This window comes from Poecilia formosa, unplaced genomic scaffold, assembly GCF_000485575.1.
Source record: "Poecilia formosa unplaced genomic scaffold, Poecilia_formosa-5.1.2 Scaffold130, whole genome shotgun sequence".
Lineage (NCBI taxonomy): Eukaryota > Metazoa > Chordata > Actinopteri > Cyprinodontiformes > Poeciliidae > Poecilia > Poecilia formosa.
In genome coordinates this window covers 871,838-893,045 of record NW_006800069.1, presented here as the reverse complement: position 1 = coordinate 893,045, position 21,208 = coordinate 871,838, and the positions used below count along the sequence as shown (strand labels likewise).

The following is a 21,208-nucleotide window of genomic DNA, read 5'->3' as shown; positions in this document are numbered from 1 at the left end:
GAAGTTCTTCTAGAAGAACTTCCGGAAGTTTTTCTGAACTTCTGGTTCCTCTCTCCACCTCCTTAGGAGATGCTTCTTGTACCTCAAAGTCCTTTGGTGTAGTTTCCTCTAAAAGACGGTCCAGATCCATGGATGCAGCATCAGAGATGTTATTTTCAGGGGTAGCGTCTTTCTCATTTGGTTCTGGTCGCCTGGCCACTTTCCTTCTTGGAGGTCCAAGTTCTTCTCGCTCTTGGAGCTCCATTTTCAGATTTTCCAGCTCTATTTTGTAATTATCTTGACAGGAGGAGTACATTTGTTGGAAGTCAGTGAGTTGGTTTTTTAGAGCAGAAACATCTCCTTTGTATCTAGTTTTAAGTTCCTGAAAATAACCTTTGGTCTGCTCCAGTTCACTTTGGAGATTTTGTATCGTCTCTGCTGATTGCTGCTGCAGGACAGTGAACTCTTGTGCTGCTCTCTGGTGTAGATTGTTCTTTTCTGATCTCAGTGTGTTGATCAGATGACGGTCAAACTTTGCTCTTTCCAAATTCAGTTCTTTTTCACAGTTCACCTCATACTGATGACGTTCAGCTTTCTGTCTCAGTGTAGAAACATTGTCTTCATACGTCCTGTTAAGTTCTTGGTATGAAACCTGAATGTGCTCCAGCTCAGTCTGTAGATGTCTCTCATTTTCCTGCAGGCAGTCGATCTCCTTGGACATTTTGTCTTGGAGATTGTCCTTCTCGCCTCTCAGGTTTTCAACAAGATTTTGCTCCTGCCTGATTTTCTCATAGAATATCTGCATGTCTACCTGCAGGGTCCCCACACCTTCATACTTTGATTGAAGCTCCTTGTAGCGAGTCTTCAGTTGGTCCAGCTGTTGTTGGAGGGCGTCACTTTTTTCTTTTTCTGCCCTGAATGCCTTCTCACTGGCAATATGATTTGCCTTCAACTGCTCGATTTCCCGCTGCAGCAGCATTTTCTGCTTCTGTTTTATGTCGCTTTACACCTGAGAAGCAAGAACAGCAGGGCTGAGCGACTCTGAATTCGAAAGCTCTTCTGCTGTTGGTCGTTGTCTCTTCATTTCCTTTAGTTTTATCTGCCTCTATAGCTCCACTTTGGTATTGTCCAGTTCTCTCTGGACATAGGCGACCTTCTGGTGCTCCTCAAACCATCTTGCTGTCTGAATTTCTAAAAAAGAGCCCAGTCTCTGGATCTCTCTCTGGTACTAAATGGAAGTTGATGTTGTTTATCTCTCCTATCCCACGGCTGGGGTCTCATCCCACCGTTGAAGTATTTTGGCCTTTGACAAGACATGTTCAGACAATATTTGTTCAAATTACTCTTGAAAAACAGTCTCACCATTCAACTTTGAATGCGCTTTGCATACATCTGGACTCCTCAGTAGTGTAGCAAGCACTAACAAAAAAGTAGAAGTCTGCTACTTATAAGGCGCTTTCACACTGCACGGTATGGTACGGAACGGAACGGTTCCAGCCATGTTGTGTTCGCATTACACTGAGTGCGCCATCGAAGCGGTGCCGGACGTCATTATTTTTAAAACTATATAGTAGTGAGAGCCAGCTGTCAACTGAAAATCAACGTCTGACTAACAACCAGCGGCCAATCAGCTGCTGGTTCTAAGCAGAACCACTTGGCCGGCACGATTGGAACCACAGCTCTTGTGTTTCCATGGGGCCGGGTGGAACCGGTCGCAAGATGTAATGCGAACACGCTCGGAACCGTTCTGTACCGTTCCGTGGAGTGCGAAAACGCCTATATAGTGCTGATGACATCACAAGCATGACTCTAGCTGTGACATCACAGAGCTTTCCTTCATCTTTGGAATGATGATGCGAGTGTTTGAGATCTTTACCACACTCTCCAACCAGCCTCCTCCCCTCCCCCCATATTGAAATTGGGCAGGATGAGGCTTAATGAGGGGGGGGTTATACAGTGTTAGGGTGGCTCTGATTTATTCTTTCTGTAGACTTTTGTTGCGTCTTAGGACAGTTGTCCTGTCTATTTTTTGCTCTTACGTTTTTTTAGTTTCAGGCAGTGGTTATGATGCATATCCATGGCAAACAGGTATTATTTTTACTTCTTGGAGAAACTAATCATCATCTCAAAAGCTCAAATAATAAACTACTATCACCTGTATTACAACCACAAATCTTGTTAGACTTGAATAAAAGGCTTTGTGTTTGCAGAGCAGAGAAAAGTTCTTCCATAGTTTGTAATGAGCAAGAATCATATCCTCAAACCCAACATCTTTCTGCTCAGCTTTCAAACCAAACAGCCAGAGAGATATTTACAAGGGAGCAGCAGTAGAGGCAGAGGAGATTGATTTACCAGTTCATTACAACAACTCATGGTCTCATCCAAGACTTGTGATTGTGGAATATTGTAATATGTAGGAGTTAGCATGTCATGACAGCAACACTGTCTTTAGATGACTGCTTGACACTGGAGATGATCCTTCCTGCCCACAGCTACAACATCCACCAACTCTTTGAAGATACTTGGTGGAAATTACGACATTTAATTTCCTTTTAAATGTTGTGGATATTGGATCACTAGCAATACAAATATTTGTCTAATTCTGACATGTGTCAAGTAGTTATCAGTAAAATCTACATAGCTGCTCATTTTTACAATCAGAGGAATATGGGAAAGTTTCAAAAGAGTGGCACATTTATGTCTTCAAGTCTCCACATTTACTCATTTATCAGCTATTTACCAGAGAGTCGGGGAATAGCTGTGGAGGGAGCTCTATGAGACAGACAGGCTGCACAATGAAGCTTAATAACTTGTCTCTCAAACATCCAGCTGGTGTCAAAGGGCGTGATAAAAGCTGATGAGAATTTAGTGCTTTGTGTTCGGCCAAGGAGATCATTTCACACTGATAAGCAACTTAGAATAAGTGATGGCAGCTCATGATTTACGAAAAACTTACAAACAAGAGTAATAATTATCATGTTTGGAGCGTATTATATTACGCAGCTCATACTAGCTTAGCGTAAAGATCTTGAATTGGAATGTGCCAATCACGATTGGCCTTGTTTGGACCTGTGATGTTTATCTGTTCACTGAACCCTGAAGAGCAAATATTCAGCACAGAGAGTCAAAGTGGACTTCTTCATTTCAACCTCGTCAATGACACTGATTCACGCTAAGTTGGTATACAGTTCAAACAACAGAGACAGTGTCCCGTTTCCCACATCCTTTCCCATATCAGATTGCACATATTTAACATGAGGTTTCCAATAGATTTTATTATGAATCAATACTCCCAAAAACCAGATTTCAGTAAGTCTCTCCACATTCACATGTTCAGTTATTATTTGTAAATCGCTTCACAGTTCCTGAATAACATGAACTTGGTTTTATCTAAATTTTGTGATAATTTATTAATATCAAACCACTTTTTCAATTTACATAGCTCTAAATTAATGATGCTCTCACTTAGATCTTTGTTTTAATACTGAGCGTTGTTGCTGTTTGTATTGGGGACTTTTTTGTCCTCCTGTGATTCTGTACATTCAGATTAGCTTTTAGATGTTTTCCTGTTGGCCTTTCGTTAAACCCCTCAAGAGGCTCCGCAGCACAAACGCTCACCGATGATCAGACAGAGCTTACGTCGATCAATACTGTGGGATTAGTAATGAAACATCCAGTTTTTGACCCATTAAGTCCCCACAGAAATATTTTCTGTTTCCTTTTGTCTTTTTTTTACTCTTGGCCTTTTGCTGCTCCTGTCTGCTGTCTCTCTTTGGGTCCATTTGGCCTGAGGTGTCGCCTCTTGTTCAGAACTAATCTCGACAAAAGTTTTCTCTTTTGTGATGAATTTAAAAAAAAAAAAGCCCCAAGGCGTGCTGAGTCTGTCGGTCCACAGGCAAAATCTTTCACGAGTTGAAATGCTTGTGTCCCTCAAAGGAGTTTCTTTTCACAACACATTGTTTAGAACAGATTTCAAAATGAAAAGTTTACACAGTTTTACTTAGGACAGTAACAATTTTCTGGTGCTTATTATCGTGTTTTCACATTGGTCTTCTCAGTGCTTGATTTTTAATTAGGGGACATTCATGATAAAAGGCTGGTTTTAAAGTTTAAAGGGGCAGTGTTAAGTAAAATCTTTCTTGAGCTTTACATCATGTTATAATGTTATTTCCTCATCAAAAACAGACCTGGAGTGTTTCTTTGATTCTTTCATTGAAAACTTATTTAATCTCCCATGGCAACCAGTCAGCTGTGCAAAACACCTGGATGGACCTTGCTCCGCCTTTGAGGTGCAGCTCCTCCTTGGAGATGTAGTTTCTAAGCTTTCAAGCCTGACAGAGGCGGATCCCAGCCCCCACTCAGCTCCTTAAGACTAGCACCTGGTGGAACTGCATGTATGCTGAGCTCATTATAGGAGCTATTTATCAGTGAAACGCTGGTAAAAACGTTGTTAAAGGACTAATGGAGGAGCGACGTTGCAATTACTTCCTGAAGGCGGAGTTTCAGAAGGAGCAGGAGCTTCTTAAAGAGACAGAGGCCCAATTTCAAGATATTAAATTACTAAATCCAAGTCCTATTTGATATATACATCTTTTTTATAATAAGTGAAAGCAACGTATTTAATTGATTGTGCTATAAAATGGCATTATCTAAGAAGGAATTCAACAAATGCCCTCAAGAAAAATTATTTACTGATGTTTGCTGACATTTGGTGGTGAATTTACGTTTTGTTTCCGACTACATTCTGTTTATCTCAATAACACTTTTTCATTATTAATTTTGAATAAATTAGGTTGCTGCTCAAAACAAAAAAACAGAAGACTGTCTGGAGGGCTGGATGCAATGTTTGCCACATCTCAGAAGCTAATGGTGCTTTGTAGAGCTATTAAACAATAACAATAATCGTAATGTAATAATTCTCATATTCAGTTTCCTTCATGTAAAGCAATTTAATATGTTGAAATGCTTAAATGTGTATATTTTTCCACATACTTCAACAAATATATGTTAACAGTGATTTCTTTGAAAATTCTCTTTTGTTGACTAAATTCAGAAAGTGCAGATAAAAGTTCACTCTGAGCGATCAATTCAGAAATGAAGAGGCAGTGGGATGTTGAATAAAACATAGTGTTGATCTCAGGGTAAACCAAAACAAAGTGTATTTTCTAACCATACCATACTGCTTTGAAAAGTTTTTTGTATTATTATTATTTGCTGCACAGCCAGATGCAGCTGAATAATCTGCTGGTCTCCTCCTTTCTTCCTTTTGTAGTCGTTCACGGCCCAGCGCCTTTGTGAGATAAGACACGCCGTGTCTTCCTCTCGCCATTTCGTTGACCCCAGTAAAGGTTCCTCACTTCTGCCTGCTGCTATGATTGAGGTCTGAGAGGTCTCCCAGCAATCGATGCAGAAAGATTATCAATGAAACGTGCAGCAGGAGATCTCTGCAGCCGGTCTCACCTCTGCAGCAACACCGGCTGTTTTACTTGGAGGTTGTTGAAGTTTGATCGGTTTGTACAGTAGACGTCAGGAGTGTGCGCGCTTTGAACATTTCAGGTTGTTACTATGTCAAACTTTTATTGATATAAGTTATTTCATTGTTTTTATCTGTAATGTTTGTGAGGTATCAGTCAGGAGAGGGGTACAAAATTGTTCCAAAGCATGAAACGTAAATGTAAAGAAAGGCCATCGTCTGTCATTGGAGAAAATATGGTCAGCACCCAATGGGGATGGGCATTTATCATACCGTTTGTCATTTATCATGATAAATTTCTTAAAAGTTCTGATTTATTGTTGTTACAATACATTCTAGTTATCAGTAGTTCACATCATCACTTATGTAGTTATCACAATTTTATTTGTTTTATTGCGATCTTTTATCAAATATCGTGATAAAACCTTATGTACATGTCGCCACTGCAGACATCGAGGTTTTGCAAAATAAACTAACTGTGGTACAGACAACCAGCTCATCCTAGTGTCAAAACTTTTCTTCATCTAAAAACAATCAATTGTCGTGTTTTTCCATTGAGCGAATTTCTTTTCAAAATCTCAACTTGTGTAATTATATTGTTCATTCAAACACAGCTAGTCATCCCTCCACACAAACAAACCACACTGTCCAAGCAAATTAGTTAAATTTGTTACTGACACCTTTATTCTCCTCTTGACATTTACATTTTACACACACTCTTTCAAAAACATTTCCATAAATTCCTCAAATACAGAGCTGAGATCTTACCAAGCATTTCCTCGCTGTTTGCCTCTCTCCTTCCTGGAGTTTTTCTTTTTCCACCTGCACCCTGCTGATGTTGCAGATCTCGATCTCTTGCTACAGTAATCTTACTCCAGCAGCCAGCTATGGTCATGTCACGAGAAGGTACAAAGTGAGCGTGTCGGCTTTATATTTACTGTGTCTGTTGTGTATTCTGTGGATTTACAGAGACTTACAGAGACTCGCTGCAGCTTGGCCAGAAATCTGCCATGTCCTAAAGGAATCTGCTGGCTCTTAGGAACAAATTAAACAGCTCAGCAAGAAGTTTAATATGTGACTGTCAGAAGTTACATTGCAAAGTGCCTTATGAAATAGCCAGAAGAAGCCCATTAGGCACTTTTCTGTCATGAGGAGCTGCTTCGCCCAAATTACAATATCAATTCACTTTGGACCCAAGGCCATCCAGATGCTTCCGATTTTATGTGATCTTCTCGTAATTTAATGAGGTACAGAGCAGGTTTTTTATGGTGCGTAAGGGGCAGAGGTGAGGCTGGAGTAAGTTGAAACGGCATTTTAAAGCATTTTCTCCTGACCCGTTGTTTTTACATACTCCCTGAGTAAGTGAATGAATCCTTTAACCGGGCCATGATTCAGATCTATAGACACGCTGCACCGTGACATCGCACACGCAAGATCCCAGCTCCCTGCTGGAGGGCCAAAAAAATGCTTAATGACTACCATTGGTTTTAGCTGTCAAGTTGTCAATATAATGTGCTAAATCTTAAACGTAAGCGTGTTATATAAAAGAAAAAGGGATGCTGTGCTTTGCTAATAATTGTCAACAGTTTGCCAACTAGATAACAAGGTCAGGAAAAAGTTTTAATTTTGTAAATATAGCTAGGGAGACGGAAGTAGGTTAGTTGTGCTAGCTTGACTTTGATAACCTTAACATGTAGATGTTGCTGTGGAATTTGGTTTGTTTCGGTCCAGTGAAAGAAAAAAGAAAGTCAACCTACACCTCAACTCTGACAGATCATCAGGTATTTAAGTTAGCTAATCTGCCGCTACCACCACTGTGGAAGATTAGCTAACAGCGGTAGACGGTTAGTGGCGTTGTCAATTTGTGTGTAGTGTAGCCAACACAGAGAGCAAGATAAAAGAATACAAGTGGTTTTTAATTATTTATCAACAGTTTTTTATGCTTTCCCTCGCCCCTTTTTCTGTGGCGCATTGCACTGAGTTAATACCTACATGCAGGGGCGCCGCCAGGAATCTCTGGCCCCATGACAAAAAAATTAATTGGGCCCCACCTGTACAGCTGCTGTTATACTTTCTTGAGTCTATTTGACCCATAAAAGGCGTCAAATTTTAAAGGCTCGCAACTTCCTTACTTTCTTTGGTCCAAGACTGATACTAGCACAATATTTACTGCTCATGAATTTTACATCCAACAGTCCGCATACAGTATGCAAATAGGTTGCTTAATTTTTTTATATTATTACCTTTAGCTTACTGAAAGGTCTCTCCCCACTAGCAACAGTCACAGGCAATGTGCAAAATATACATGAAGCAATAAAGACTTCTCAAAAGGTGCTATGTTGTGGCATTTCATTTGAACTGCAGTACATAACTTTAATAAAAAATATGTTTTCTCCATATTTGTTAAAGCTGTCACCATGTTGTAACATTTTGCTATGAGACAGATAATCTGTGAAAAAAATCAATCACCTCCACCTCCTCCCTGAACTACTATTGCTAGCTAAAGTAATGCACCGTTCTGACCAAAAACAACCAATCAGAACCAGGAGGAGGGTCTTAGTGCTGTCAATCAACCTCATTCACTCACTGCTAAATGTGTTAATGGTGGAGAAACAACTTTTTGTTACAGGAAAACTGTTTATCTGCTGTCGTTGGTAGCTATGCTAACTAAACTGAGCGTTCACAGCAGGCTATGCTAGCTGCAGCACAGCATACAGTGAGGGGGAGGGAGGATGAGCAGCACCACATGAGATTGTGATTGGTTGTTTCTAGAAAGCACTGGGAGAAAGCAGAGAAAATAGATTTTTCACAGATAATCTCTCATGCCATACTTTCACAACACAATGACAGTTTCAACAAATATGTAAAAAAATATATTTTTTTTAAATAAAAGTTACATACTGCAGCTTTAATCTCACTTAGAGGACGGGTCAGGAGGGACGTGGCAACAGATATCTGTAATTTAAATGCATGTTAAGGTAAAACTGTGTGGACTGGCTGCAGTCCAGACAGGAGGCTGTTTTTTATTATCATTTTATAAAGTTGTTTGAATTTCTGTCAGTAATAAATACATTGTTATTGTTGTAATTGTAAAAAGAGCAAAGACACAGAGAAATCCCTATGGATTCCCTGGAATGATGCTAACTAGGTTGGTACTGAACACAGTGTTAACTTTATGACTGGGACAGGGGTTAAAGGTTATGCTGGTATCGGGGTTAGAGTTGCTGCTGACTGACTCATTTGTTAAGTGTGGTAAAAGGTACAGGAACAAGTTAAATATATGAATATGTTTTGTTTTCCTCATTAAATGCTAGTGAGATGGAGGCAAACAGTCTGTAGCTAAGCTAACTATGCTAAGTGGTTGTCAATCTCACACAGTCTACTCACCTCTTGGAGAAAAACTGGGTTAAAATAGACACTCTTGTCTTTTTATCTCTCTATTTTTTTGAAAACTTGACTATTATTTTTCTAGGCAGCACAGTAACTACCACAGTCTTGTCTTCTAACTGCTGCTGAACATGTTGTCAGGAGGCTAAGCAGAAACGAACCATTCCATGCAGATCCGGGGGGGTGGTCAGTGAAAATATAGATGCGTGCTTTTTGGTCTGGGAGGGATAAAATTAAATTTTTACTGCTAAAAAAACAAATTTAAAAACACAATATAATTTATTGTATAATTGACAGGAACACAGTTTTTTCTATTTCTATGAACAAAAAAAAAACAACCTTGTCCTAACTTCTCCCCCCTTTATGGTGTCTTTGCCTTCATGTCCAGGTTTTATTTTGTTAGGAGTTGTGTTACTGCAGGAGTGGGTATTGAAAGCAGCTAAAATATTGATCATTTGCCCTCCAACGTTGTACGGGTGCGTGAAATTTCCATATGCAAACAATAACATGTAATGTGTCTATAAACCCGGGAGGTTTTTGCCCATGCAAGTGTGCAGGTATTGAGAATAGGATGCTTGTAAAAAAAAAACAATTTTTTATTTTTTTTTTAAGTTTTGTTGGCTCTAGTGGCCTTTATTTGAAAGTAGTTTGAAAGGCAGAGGGTAATGAGAGAGAGGGAAGACATGCAGCAAATGCCATCAGGCCGGGAATCGACATGAGGAGTAAGGCCTCAATACATGGGTTGTGCTTTGCCCCTGCGCCACCACAGCACCCCGGATGCTTGTAAATTCGAATTGCATGTTCATGCCGGCCGGGTCAGGAGCAGCGCCGGAGCAAACAATGCTCCTTGCCCTTACCTGCCCTCACATGAAGCATGATTCAGCTCAAGGACTAGCATGACCTGCTGTGTAGCTCTCACCCTCAGGAGACTTTTTTTCCTTCTCACTGAGGTGTTCCTTTGTTTCTCAGATCAGCCAGATATTTTCAACCACACAAGAAACCCTTTCAAATCAGACCAGGCACATTAGTCAGTGTTATTATCAGAGGTCCAAAAGCCCACTGGGGCTTCAAAGGCTTGTTCTTACTGCAGTCTTTTATCAGCGCTGTCCCCCAGCAGCAAAAATGCACCTTCACGAACATCCATTAAACTCTGATACATTATAAAAACGCAAACAGCTTGTTGATTTATTACAGGTGCGGCTCTCATTACCTGCTTAATGTGTTATTCTGCCGTATGTTATGATTATTTACTTTCATTTCTAGAAATATAGAGACTTCACAGCCTAATGGGTAGAACAACAAATATGTTTGGGTTGTTATTAGAGGAGATGATATTGTGTTTTCTCCTCATTTTTTGTGGTCGTTACTTGGTTATTATGACACAAATAGGTGTTTTTAACTTTAATATGTTGTGGAAGCCATTTTTGTTTCATTTATTTTATATGATGAGCTAAAACTTATGAGCATGTTTCCAAATTACTAGCATGTAAGCTTTGCTAATAGGCTAATTTGGTCATATTTAGCTCTCAGAAAATGTTACAACTATAGCAACATTACACATACCAGAGCATTTTTATTTCAATAATGCCGCTTTACACACTTTTATTTTATTAAATATCTCAACAGTAAATTGTCGCCTTTTTTGTACACGAACAGAAAAAAAAAATCTGCAAAACTTTGGGTTGTTGCTTTTTCATTGCTGTACTCTGGTTTATGTGCGTTCATAACCATGGTGCATTTAATTAATATATTCACCATAACCCTGAACTCATCCATTGCTTTTTCAGACTTGGATTCTTTTTTTTTTTTTCAAACGATATCTCATTATGTGACTGGCGCTCTGCACGGTGACGGTGTGCCTTTCTTGCACAGTCCAAACATATGATTTTAAGGTTACGTTGTCACTTTAAATTCCCCCAGCAACACTCCATGGACGAACAGGTTTAGACAGTGGATGGATGATCAGTTGACCTCTGGTCTTTAAAATGCTCCAGTGCCAACCTAAAACTTTATGCATGCATTAGACAGTACTGAAGGAATACAGCTTAGACATTCGACATGAAAAACACAATATTTATCTGTTTAAAGCTTTGACTGGGATTGACATTCCCTCCATCCGCCTTTGAATGCTCAATCGTCCGATTTTGGACCAGCAGTGTCGTTTTGGCAGCAGCAGGCAGCCAGATATTTGACTTTCAAATCTCTGCGCACTACTTCAGCATTCCCCACTTGTCTGTAATTTTTCACAGTTTGGTTACTTATCAGTGTTGGAAAGCCTCCATCGTATGATTGCACTGTTGTCAGTACAGATCACTTGGTTCAGAACAGACTCCACAATAGCCGAGTTTGATCCCTGGCCTTTGAATGAAGTGTGCCTCACTACATGGTGTTGTACTTACAGCAACAGATGTTTTCATGGTGCTGCTCCTTTTACCAAGAATGAATTTGTTTTTGTGTTTGTTTGCTTGTTTTTTGTGCAAAAGCACAAAATCTTACCAAGTATTTTTGGTTTAGTTCGTAGTTTAAATATCTTAGTACACTTGAAATGGGATAAAACTAACTTACAAGTAACTTTTAAGTACAGCTTGTTTGGTGAAAAAGTACTAACTAGAGGTGAAATAATTTGCCCATGTTATGAATTAAAATGTCTTTGGCAGATTACTTCAACATTAAGTAATTATTTAGTTAAAATTAAAACTAACTTTTCATCAAGTTAGTTTTATCTTAAGAGTGTTGAGATATTTACACTAGAAACTAGACCAAAAATACTTGGTAAGATTTTATGTAAAAATTATATAGTATAAAAATGTATAAATAGTCTTGGAAACAACATATTGAAGCACATATATGGTCAAATTAGTAGCATATACATGATTGATCTGGAAAAAGACCAAATAAATTGATTTTAAAATATGCTTTGACAAGAAGTGACGTCTGACTAAAGACGAAACTAGTGTGTAGCAATAAAATCTTAAACATACTCTTCCTGCTCCGTTTCTCTCCAGGCGTGTCGATGCCCATCCCGGTGATCGGTCTCCACAACGAGGACAAGGTTTTTGTCAACGGCAGCTGCGTTCTCAACGAGGAGCGCTTCATGCTGATTGGTTCTTTTGTGGCCTTCTTCATCCCGCTGGTCATCATGGTGGTGACTTACTGCCTCACCATACAGGTAACTGGTTCAGGAGCCGACGCGTCGTGCCTGTAGTCCTTCACACCCAGGTTCCTGTGCTCCGCTGTCTCCTCATCGTCCTGTCTGATCCTCCGTAGGTGCTCCAGAGGCAGGCCACGGTCTTCCTGTATGAAGCAAAGTCTTCTTCCCAGCAGCCTTTGAGCGCACCAGCAATCACACTGCAGCCTCCACCGAGCCCCTTCCACCTTCCACAAATCAACACTCTTTCCCCTCCAAACTCACAAGGTAACCGCTGATCACGACACAAAGTCTGGACATAGATCACTGCTTGTTATTGGTCTCTTAAAGGGGCAGTGTTGTGTATTTTCCAGGCACATGGTGGCATTTTATATCACAATCAAGTAGCTGCGTTACAGACCACCAGGATGGACCGAGCTCCGCCTTCGCAAAGCTCCTCCTCCAAGCTGCAGTTTCCAATTTTCAAGCTTCCACCACACAGAGAAGCCTCCATGACTTCCCCCACTCAACTCCTTCAGACTAGTCAGCAGCAATTAGCAAACAGCTGGTGGAACTGCTCATCTGCTGAGCTCGTTTACGAGCTACTGCTCTGTGAACCGCTGGTAAAAATGTTAAAGGGTTAATAGAGGAGCCATGTTGTAAAGACCACCTGAAAGAGCAGGAGTTTTTAAAGAGACATAGGCCCAATTTCAAGGTGTCAAATTATGAAGTCATATTTGATATACACAGCATTTTTATATAAGCTGAGTGTCTCGTAGTTACGTGATTGTGCTATAAAATGGCACCACAAGTCTGGAAAATGTTTAATACTGCCCCTTTAAATTAGCTGTACTTTCTTAAAAGATAAATGAAATATTGACTTTTGACGTAAAGGGAAAAAAAACACGTTTTATATGTGTAAAATAAAACTTATATCTTTCCCGTAATTCATTTCTGTATTGAATGCATATTTTATCCCTTTTTCCCCTCAAGCCCCACATTTTCTGTGTTTTTCTCCTGGGACAGAACTGAAGCCGCCGCCCCTCCAGGCCAGACGGAACACGCTGAGCTGCCTGAAGGGCCCGGAGCCCAGCATTCTGCTCAGCGCCTCCGCCTCGGACAGCCTCAGCATCATTCCCAGCTCCGAGGCCGCGTCGCAGCTCAGCTCTCCGGCCGCCGGGCCGGGCCGGAACGATGCCTCGGGTTGCCATGGGAGACGAGGGATGATGCAGGCCATAAAGAACGAGAGGCGGGCCTCCAAGGTGAGAAGGGAAGCTGCAGCTAGAAGTGAGGATTGGCAGGACAATAAACACGAATGAATACTTATCTATTTTTTCCTTATTTGTTTTGTATGATAGATTATTAAGGCCAGGCTAAATAAAAAATATGTTACGAGAATAAAGTCATACAAGAATAATAAAGTTATGAGAATAAAGTCGTAAAATTCTGAGAAATTACTTTATTTTCATAATACTATGACAATATGGCATAATATTATGCCATATTGTTCTTTATATCTGGACTATTCTGATAATTGTATTGTTTTTTATACGTAGTATTGTACCCACAAACTGGTAAATAATATCCAGAGACTCTTGATTGGGTTTTTCTTTTGCCCCAAGAACTTAAATGACCCAAATAGAGAAACAAAACATGAGTGAAATAAGGAAGTGACAGGAGCAAATGCAGGATGTGAACAGACAGGGTGACGGAAGGATCCAGAAACAAAGAAAATCCAGGAGCTTAAATACTGGAGATTGTTGACACAGAAGACAGGTGGTGCAGCAGGGATAGAGGCAGACAGGTAGACGGAGGGAAGATGAATAATGAAGATTAGGAGCTGAACGGATACAACCAACCAACACTGATCCGAGTGTCACAAAAGCTTTTATGTCAAGAAAAACTGATCAAATTTCTTAAAAACCTGACAAGTTTTTGTTGTTGTCTTCGGTGATGTGGAAATGTCTGCTGCAGTGAGACAAGCTAAAGAAAAACTCCAGCTACAACAAACCCTGAGCTTCTGCAGTCACAAACCCTTTCGTCCGCCGCAGCCGCCTCTGTCACCGAATATCTGTGTCATTCTGTAAAACCAGGATGGGTGAATTTTTCTGACGCGGACGTTTCCCCAACAGCGGATTTAGAAATATTTCTTCCAGAATATTCAGTGCAGTTCACGTCGCATGCTATCAAATCCTGTCAGGCACTTTGAGTAACGTCAGAAAGCTTGGAGTGCTGCCAGAGTCGAGTAGAGCGGTGACTGAATTCAAATTCCTCTTTAATGACAAAGAGGCAAAAACCTCATACACCTACAGCCAACTAGGCATAACATTATGACCGCCACGGTCACAAAGTTCTTCACAAGTAGGGTAAATCCAACATAGCAATTTAGAATAGAGGAAACAAACCGCAGTAAAATCAAGTGTAACTCAAAGCTTCTTGGAACGAGAAGGTCTTTAGCTGCTTTTTAAATCCTGTTTAATCCGCTTTAATTGAACTTTAGTTCGTTTGTCTAGGAAATCCAGTTTGCTTTGGGAGATGTGGATGTGCAGGCGAACTCTGGTCTGCCTACAAACCTCGCTTTCGGTTCAGTTAAAGTGAAGTCTGGCGCGGTGTGAATGCGGTCAGAGACCGCTCGAAAACCTACCACTGGGGGTAGGAGGCGGATGGCGCGTCATGTTTTTTAATGACTTATTGCATGAACATACTTAATTCACGTGCAATTTTAGTTGTGTTTTTGAAACACAGCAGATGCAAAACTGTGTTGTTTTTTTTTAAATCAACATTAGTAGATTCACAAAGTTTTGTGCTCATTTGTAATGGAAACGTAGCCGTAGAAAGCTAACAGTAGGCAGACCATCACTGTTTGTGCCATGCTGACTCAAGTTCACTGCTGAAACAGCCAGCAACAGGCATGTGTTTGATGAACCGCGGTGTGTATGTTTGTGTGTGAATCGCCAGCCTGGAGGAACATTAAAACCACATTTTGTCTTTTTACCAAAATACTAACTTCTCCCCTCACTTTTGCTTCAGGTCCTGGGAATTGTCTTTTTCCTCTTCCTTGTCATGTGGTGTCCGTTCTTCATCACCAATGTCACCTTTGTCCTGTGCCACGACTCTTGCAACGAGTCGCTGCTCCACGATCTCCTGAACGTCTTCGTCTGGGTGGGTTACATCTCCTCCGGGGTCAACCCTTTGGTCTACACCCTCTTCAACAAGACCTACAGGAAAGCCTTCTCCAACTACATCAGGTGCCAGTACAAAGCCGGGGCTAACGCGGCGGGACAGGGTGGCAAAACCCTCCTCACGCCCCAGCAGTGCCCGTCGCACGCCGTCACCCCTCTGTTGATGGGCGGCCACGACAAAGCAGGGGTGGACCGCAACAGTAACTGTCGCAACGGCAGCAGGGGAGACAACGGGAGGCTGACGGTGGACCCGGAGGACACGACAGACGACGGGACGCAAATCGGATTAGTGTCGCAGAGCCTGTCGGAGTGCCACAACGCCGGCACGCTTTCGGAAACGGAGCCAGAAACGGAGATTGAGCAGGAGCTGTCGCTCATCAGCTACCCTCCCCCCACAGAACACACGAGCAGCGTGTGACTGCATATGCTCGCCCCCCTTTGCTCCGACTCCAACCTCCTCACCCGGGGACTGTTACGAGGAAGTGCACCAGCTCTATCCAGACGTCACGGAAGCAGAGGGCGGAAAGGCGTCGAAGAGAAAAATAACCCTCAACATTCCAAACACGTTTGCCGTCGGCTTCGCCAAAACGTTCGGTCTCATACCATGAAGCTCAGGTTTTCACCTGTGGGGTTGACGTGTTCATCAACCAAACCTTGTGTTGCATTTCATGGAGACTGAGGTATCGAGCGAGGCAAGGGACAAAGAGAAGTGGGACTCGCTGTTAACCTGGTATGAAGTCAGGCGGCCCCTCCTGGAGTCCCACTGATGCGGGTTACAGAGCCAAGCGGGCCCCCCACGGAGTCCAACTGTGACTTGGAGCCCTTGCAGAGAGCGAAGACACGGTCTGAGCAAACTCAACCAAATACACATCTGAAACAGTCAAGCTTGACTGGCTGAACCTTTTCACACTGCTCAGCTGACAGAGTCTGCAGAAGAGACTCTTCATAACGGCTGCAGTGAAAGTTTTCCCAGAGAGGACAGAGATGAAGGAATGTACAATCACCTCTAGGCTCCAGTGGACTCACAGTGCCATCTAGTGGTCATGGAAATATCCTCGGTTGACCAAAGTAGATAAAAGAGCTAAAAGTAAAAGGGGGGGGGGAAATAAAAAAAAGGCAGAGTCCTTTCACCTTTACTGCTTCTGTCGTCAAATACAACCACCTTGGAGACTCACAGCTTCCAAAATATTTTTACTGAAATCCACCAATAAAGTTTAAACTAAAAGGGCGAGGGGGGAGGGGGGGAATGTTTTTGATAGAGTGCACAACTATTTTACAGATTGTCTTTAATAGGAACAAAGCATATGAATTTTTTTACACTAGCCATTCGAAATAGTCATGGTTTTTATCAGCTAGTCTTAAATGTGGAGGTTTATGAGCCCATGTTGCCATCTCTTCCTTTGTTTTCTCCTCTGGAAGAAAAGCATGGTAGTCCGCAACCTTACTTAGTGTTCAGCTGTAGTACAAGCAAGAGCTGAAAAAAGAACATTTTCTGTCTGCTTACACCATGAAATGGATCTATTTGTACCTGATCAGCCTCTTCATCTCTGTTAGGATGTGGGTCACTGAAAAACAACAAAATACGGAGACGATATTCAAATCAACATCAAAAACCTGATACAGTACCTTTCAAAAGTATTCAACCTCTTGAACTGTTTTAGGTATTTTATTCTTTACAAGCAAAAAGTTCAGTGTATTTAAAGGGGCAGTATTATGTATTTTCCAGGCATAAAGTGCTATTCTGTAGCACAAATAAGTGATATAAAAATACTATATATATTTAATATAACTTTAAAGAAATTTAACTTTGTAATTTAACACCTTGAAATTGGACTTCCGTCTCTTTAAGAACCTTCTGCTCTTTCTGAAGCTTCGCCTTCAAGAAGTCATCACAACATGGCTCCTCTGTTAACCCTTTAACAACGTTTTTACCAGAGTTGCTCTGAGAAGTAGCTCCTATCATGAGCTCAGCTGATGCGCAGTTTCTCCAGGTGTTTGCTAATTGCTCCTGGCTAGTCTGAAGGAGCTGATTGGTGGAGTCACAGAGAAGGTGTGATTTGTGAGGCGCAAGCTCTGAAACTTTGAAACTGCAGCTTGGAGGAGGAGCTGCATCTCGAAGGCGGGTCTAGCTCCACCCAGGCGTTTTGCACAGCTGAATGGTTGCCATGGAGATTAAAAGATTTCTCAAACTATTTTAAGGGAAAAGTAGTTCTGAACACTATTGAACCAGGCTGACTCAATTTATTCACACGCCTGTAATCTTTCTAAAACAGCATGATATTTTCCCTCCAGTTCAAACAAACAAGTCGAACTGTTGAAACAAACTTTAAGGTGTATGAATACTTTTGGATGGCTCTGTACCTACATTCTCTGGTTCTCATTACTTCCAAGCATAAATTTAGCCTGTTTTGTAGTCTTCTCTAAAGGACAAATGGAAAGAGCTTCTGTGTTATTTACTTCTATGAGAAGCAGGGATTTCAGTGAAAGCTCAGCCTTTCGTCAGCTCTATCTTTTTTTTTTTCCTCATCTGAACTTTCTAAGCTGCTGTTCCGTCATGCTGCGGGCCAAAGCGTAGCAGAGTTCGGACGCTGAGAGCCAATGAATTAAAACAGGAACACTGACGCGTTTTGCATATTTATCAGCTGTAGTTGAAAATGAATAATTTAAAAGGAGATAATCAGATGATCAAAGCGCTCTCCGGCTGCACGTTCCCTCTGATGACGGCTTTTCAAATGGAAATGCCCTGCAGAACTGCAGCTTTGACAGGAAACCCGGTGATCTAATTCAGACCATCAGAGCAGAGAGAGCAAATAATGTTTCGAATTTCAAAAATAGGGTGAGAACCTAGCCGCCTGTGATCAACCACTGACTCTGCAACTTGCAACATTTATAGTCCTGTCATTCAGAAACAATCCCCCCCCAAACCCAACGCTAGCATCTCTTTCAGTTTTCAACCAGACGTGGAAACTTTTTGCCTGCATAATTACTTTTTAAACTTTAACTTTCTAAGTCTTTGAATCAAACTCAGCAACTTTGAGTTTCAGTCAACTGAGGTGCCAGAGTGAAGAAGTTGGAAGATTGATGATTATCGAAAAAGTAGCTTAACTACAAAAAAAAAAAAGAACTTAAACTCTCGTGAGTCAAGTTACCAATGAAACTCAAAAGTTTGAGCAGAAAATCAGATTTCTAAGACAGCAGAAAGTAACGTAGAATCTGACTTATGGTTTTAGTCGGGCAAATGAAGTTTCAGTTTCTGAAAAATTTTTTGTTTTTTTAATTTGAACAAAACAAAAAGTATTCTCAGATTGTACAACAGTGTTTAGGGCCATCGTAGATACAAACAAAGCAGTAAGAAATTTCTACCAAAAAATGTTGAGATTAAGCTCTGAAATTTTCTAGAAAAAAACTTGGAGATATCTGAGTTTGAAAAGTCAAAAATGCTATCTGGAAAAACAAATTGAGGTTGAGCTCAGAAATTTTGTATAGACAACTTGGAAAAAATCTGCTTTTCAAAAAAAAAAATTTTTTTAAATGTCCAAACCTGGAAAATGTGCAGTTTTTGAAACTCAGAAATTTGCAAGTTTTCTTTTTTTTTTTTTCTAAAAAAAAAAAAATTATCTCAAAATTTCTGAGTTTTTTGGTGGAAATTTACTCCTTTTTTTTTATCAAAATGAGAGTCACGAACGATGTTCGTGGGGTTGAAAGGTCAGACTCCCGCAGTCACACCTCTTATCTCTGAGGCCAAATAGCCAATAACCAGTTGGCTTCACCATTGGTGTTGGTTGATTCTGTCCATCCAACAATATTCTTTAATCTGAGAGCGACTGTGTAGGTGCTGGTCTAGATCTTCATTGGTAAGACGCAAAAACGTCAGAAAAACAAGAAGAGAGGCTCCAATCTGCAATTATAAAATAAAAAATGTCCAAAGTTCTTTCCTCCTTGGAGTTTTTTGGATGTTTCTATTAAGTATCGGTCAACTCCTTTTTTTACATCTCAAGGGTAGATGATGGAACATTTTTAAAATATCAAATTTATGAATATAATCAAGTCTTTGCGCAAAATTTTAACCCTCTGTGGATTAAAAAACACACAATAATTTCAAACTTTTACACTCAAATTATGTTTTCCAAAGTAGCTTAGATGATATTTTTTTGTTCACCACATCGTCACCTTTGGGTAAAGAATAGTTTTAACCATTAGTAATCCAGCCGTAAGTAGTTCTGAACAGAACTGCCTGTGGCTTTTTCATAAAGAGAAGAAATAGAGGGGTTTTTATTACCCTTATAGCAATTTTCCCAGTAGTATAGTAAAGCAATGTCCAATTTGCTAAACTGCTCTGTGGGTTGCTAAAAAAAGTCAAATTAAAACTCCATTCAGACCTTTCATAGACTCCTAATGACCTTCAGCCGGCTCTGAAGTGATGAACTGTTTTAACAGAATAATGTCCTACAAAAACAACAAACTGCACAAAGCAAGGAAAGGGGGGACGGCTTCTGCAACAGGACAGAAATCCTTATTACACCTCAAGGAATGTGAACAGAAGGTTCCTCAGCCTATAAATGTGTAAAGTTTTCCTCTACACTCTCACCTGGGTCACTTTAGTCCCGCTAAAGACGCTCTCAGCGTAAATGGAGCCGGCTGTTCAATGAAACGTATCGGGTTTCACCGACAATTCTTTTGCAGCCGGGTTGGGAGTGTGACCCAGACATCCGTAGGTTTCTCTGAAGCCCCTAAAGCTTCTCAGAGGCTGAATATTAACAACATGGAGCACTTTAAAAATTCAATTCGCCGTTTCTCTTTTCACTCCTCACTTTTAGTCAGTCAGAGTTTATGCCAGTAAGTTAGAACTCCGATCTAATAGGCGACTGTGTTTGAATTTGTACATCGAGGCTGAAAACAGAAGATTCTCCTTTCTCATCATGACTTTTTCCAATAGCTACAGACTTAAACAGTCTTTGAAACAATTTTCTCTCCACTAGGAGAGGCTAAAACGAGCTAATGATTGTACCAAAGTTTGTAAGTATTTCCTCCATTACGGATTTATAGAACTATTTTTAAAAGATAACCTGAGATGATACAAATTCAAATTTTTTTTTTTTTACCTAAGCCACCCTGGCTTGTATGTGTAATGGTGATTGCCCCCTAATTTTAGCAATCAGTTGTAAGGCCTTTGGTACCAAAAACTCCAGTCAAGTAACAATGAAAACAGAGTGTGGGTCAAAGGTCATTTCTCTACTAGTTCTGTATTCTACTGTCAGGACACACTCCTCTTAATGGTACCGGTTTTGTCTCGTTTTCACCAAACGACTCAGAGATCATCAGGACATCTTCTAGTAAAAGTGGGACAGGCCTTCGCGTTGTTTTTGGTCAGCAGTAGATTTTCATCTCTGAACCTTACCGTGGATGTCTCTTTGTTTTATGAACACAGCGGATAAGTTCTGCGGTGCTTCATTGCTCTGCGATCATTTAAGTCCTTTTGAATGAGCCGTTAGATGCGTTTCCATTGACCATAAAATGAACAAATTGGAATTACAAAAATGAGTTTGCCTAATGGAAACGTGCCAATTTAGAAAAAAAATAAAACAAATGGTTTTCAATTAAATGCTTTAGCGGTAGGATGAGGTCGTTTTTCAGCTGTATCAGAATTTGCATATCTCGTAAATTTACACAAATTGGAATTACCAAAGTAAATTTTCTTAACAGAAACACAACGGTTTTGAAAAAACTCACATTTTTGGATGAAATGTTTTTGTTCCAGGATGAGGTAGTTTTTCAGTAATATCATAATTTCAGTATCTTGCAAAACTGCAATATAAACACTTTTTTCGTATCATAGAAGTCGTGTGATCAACAACTGAATGTTACTACTGGTGGAAAAGACGAAGGAGACGACAGGAAGTGGTGGGAGGATGATGGTGCAACATGTTTTTTAATGGCATTGCGTGAACAAACTTATTCATGTGTGATTTTAATTGTGTTTCTTATTAAATTGAAACACCAAATTACTAAATTGTGTTTTTCTTTTTCACATTAGTGGATTATCGACTAAATGTAGCTCCC

At 40.5% G+C, this 21,208-nt stretch overlaps 1 protein-coding gene across 2 annotated transcripts in view; it reads left to right on the top strand.

Annotated features, from left to right (window-relative positions):
* Positions 1–16,748, top strand: part of htr2cl1 (5-hydroxytryptamine (serotonin) receptor 2C, G protein-coupled-like 1) — a 166,989-nt gene extending 150,241 nt beyond the window's left edge. For both annotated transcript variants that reach the window (XM_016676238.1, XM_007561729.2), the window contains 4 exons: positions 11,845–12,008; positions 12,107–12,254; positions 12,993–13,228; positions 14,997–16,748. In XM_016676238.1, the coding sequence (XP_016531724.1) occupies positions 11,845–12,008; positions 12,107–12,254; positions 12,993–13,228; positions 14,997–15,566 (1,118 nt within the window). In that variant the 3' untranslated portion in view covers positions 15,567–16,748. The remainder of the gene's footprint in view (positions 1–11,844; positions 12,009–12,106; positions 12,255–12,992; positions 13,229–14,996) is intronic.
* The last annotated feature ends 4,460 nt before the right edge of the window (positions 16,749–21,208 follow it).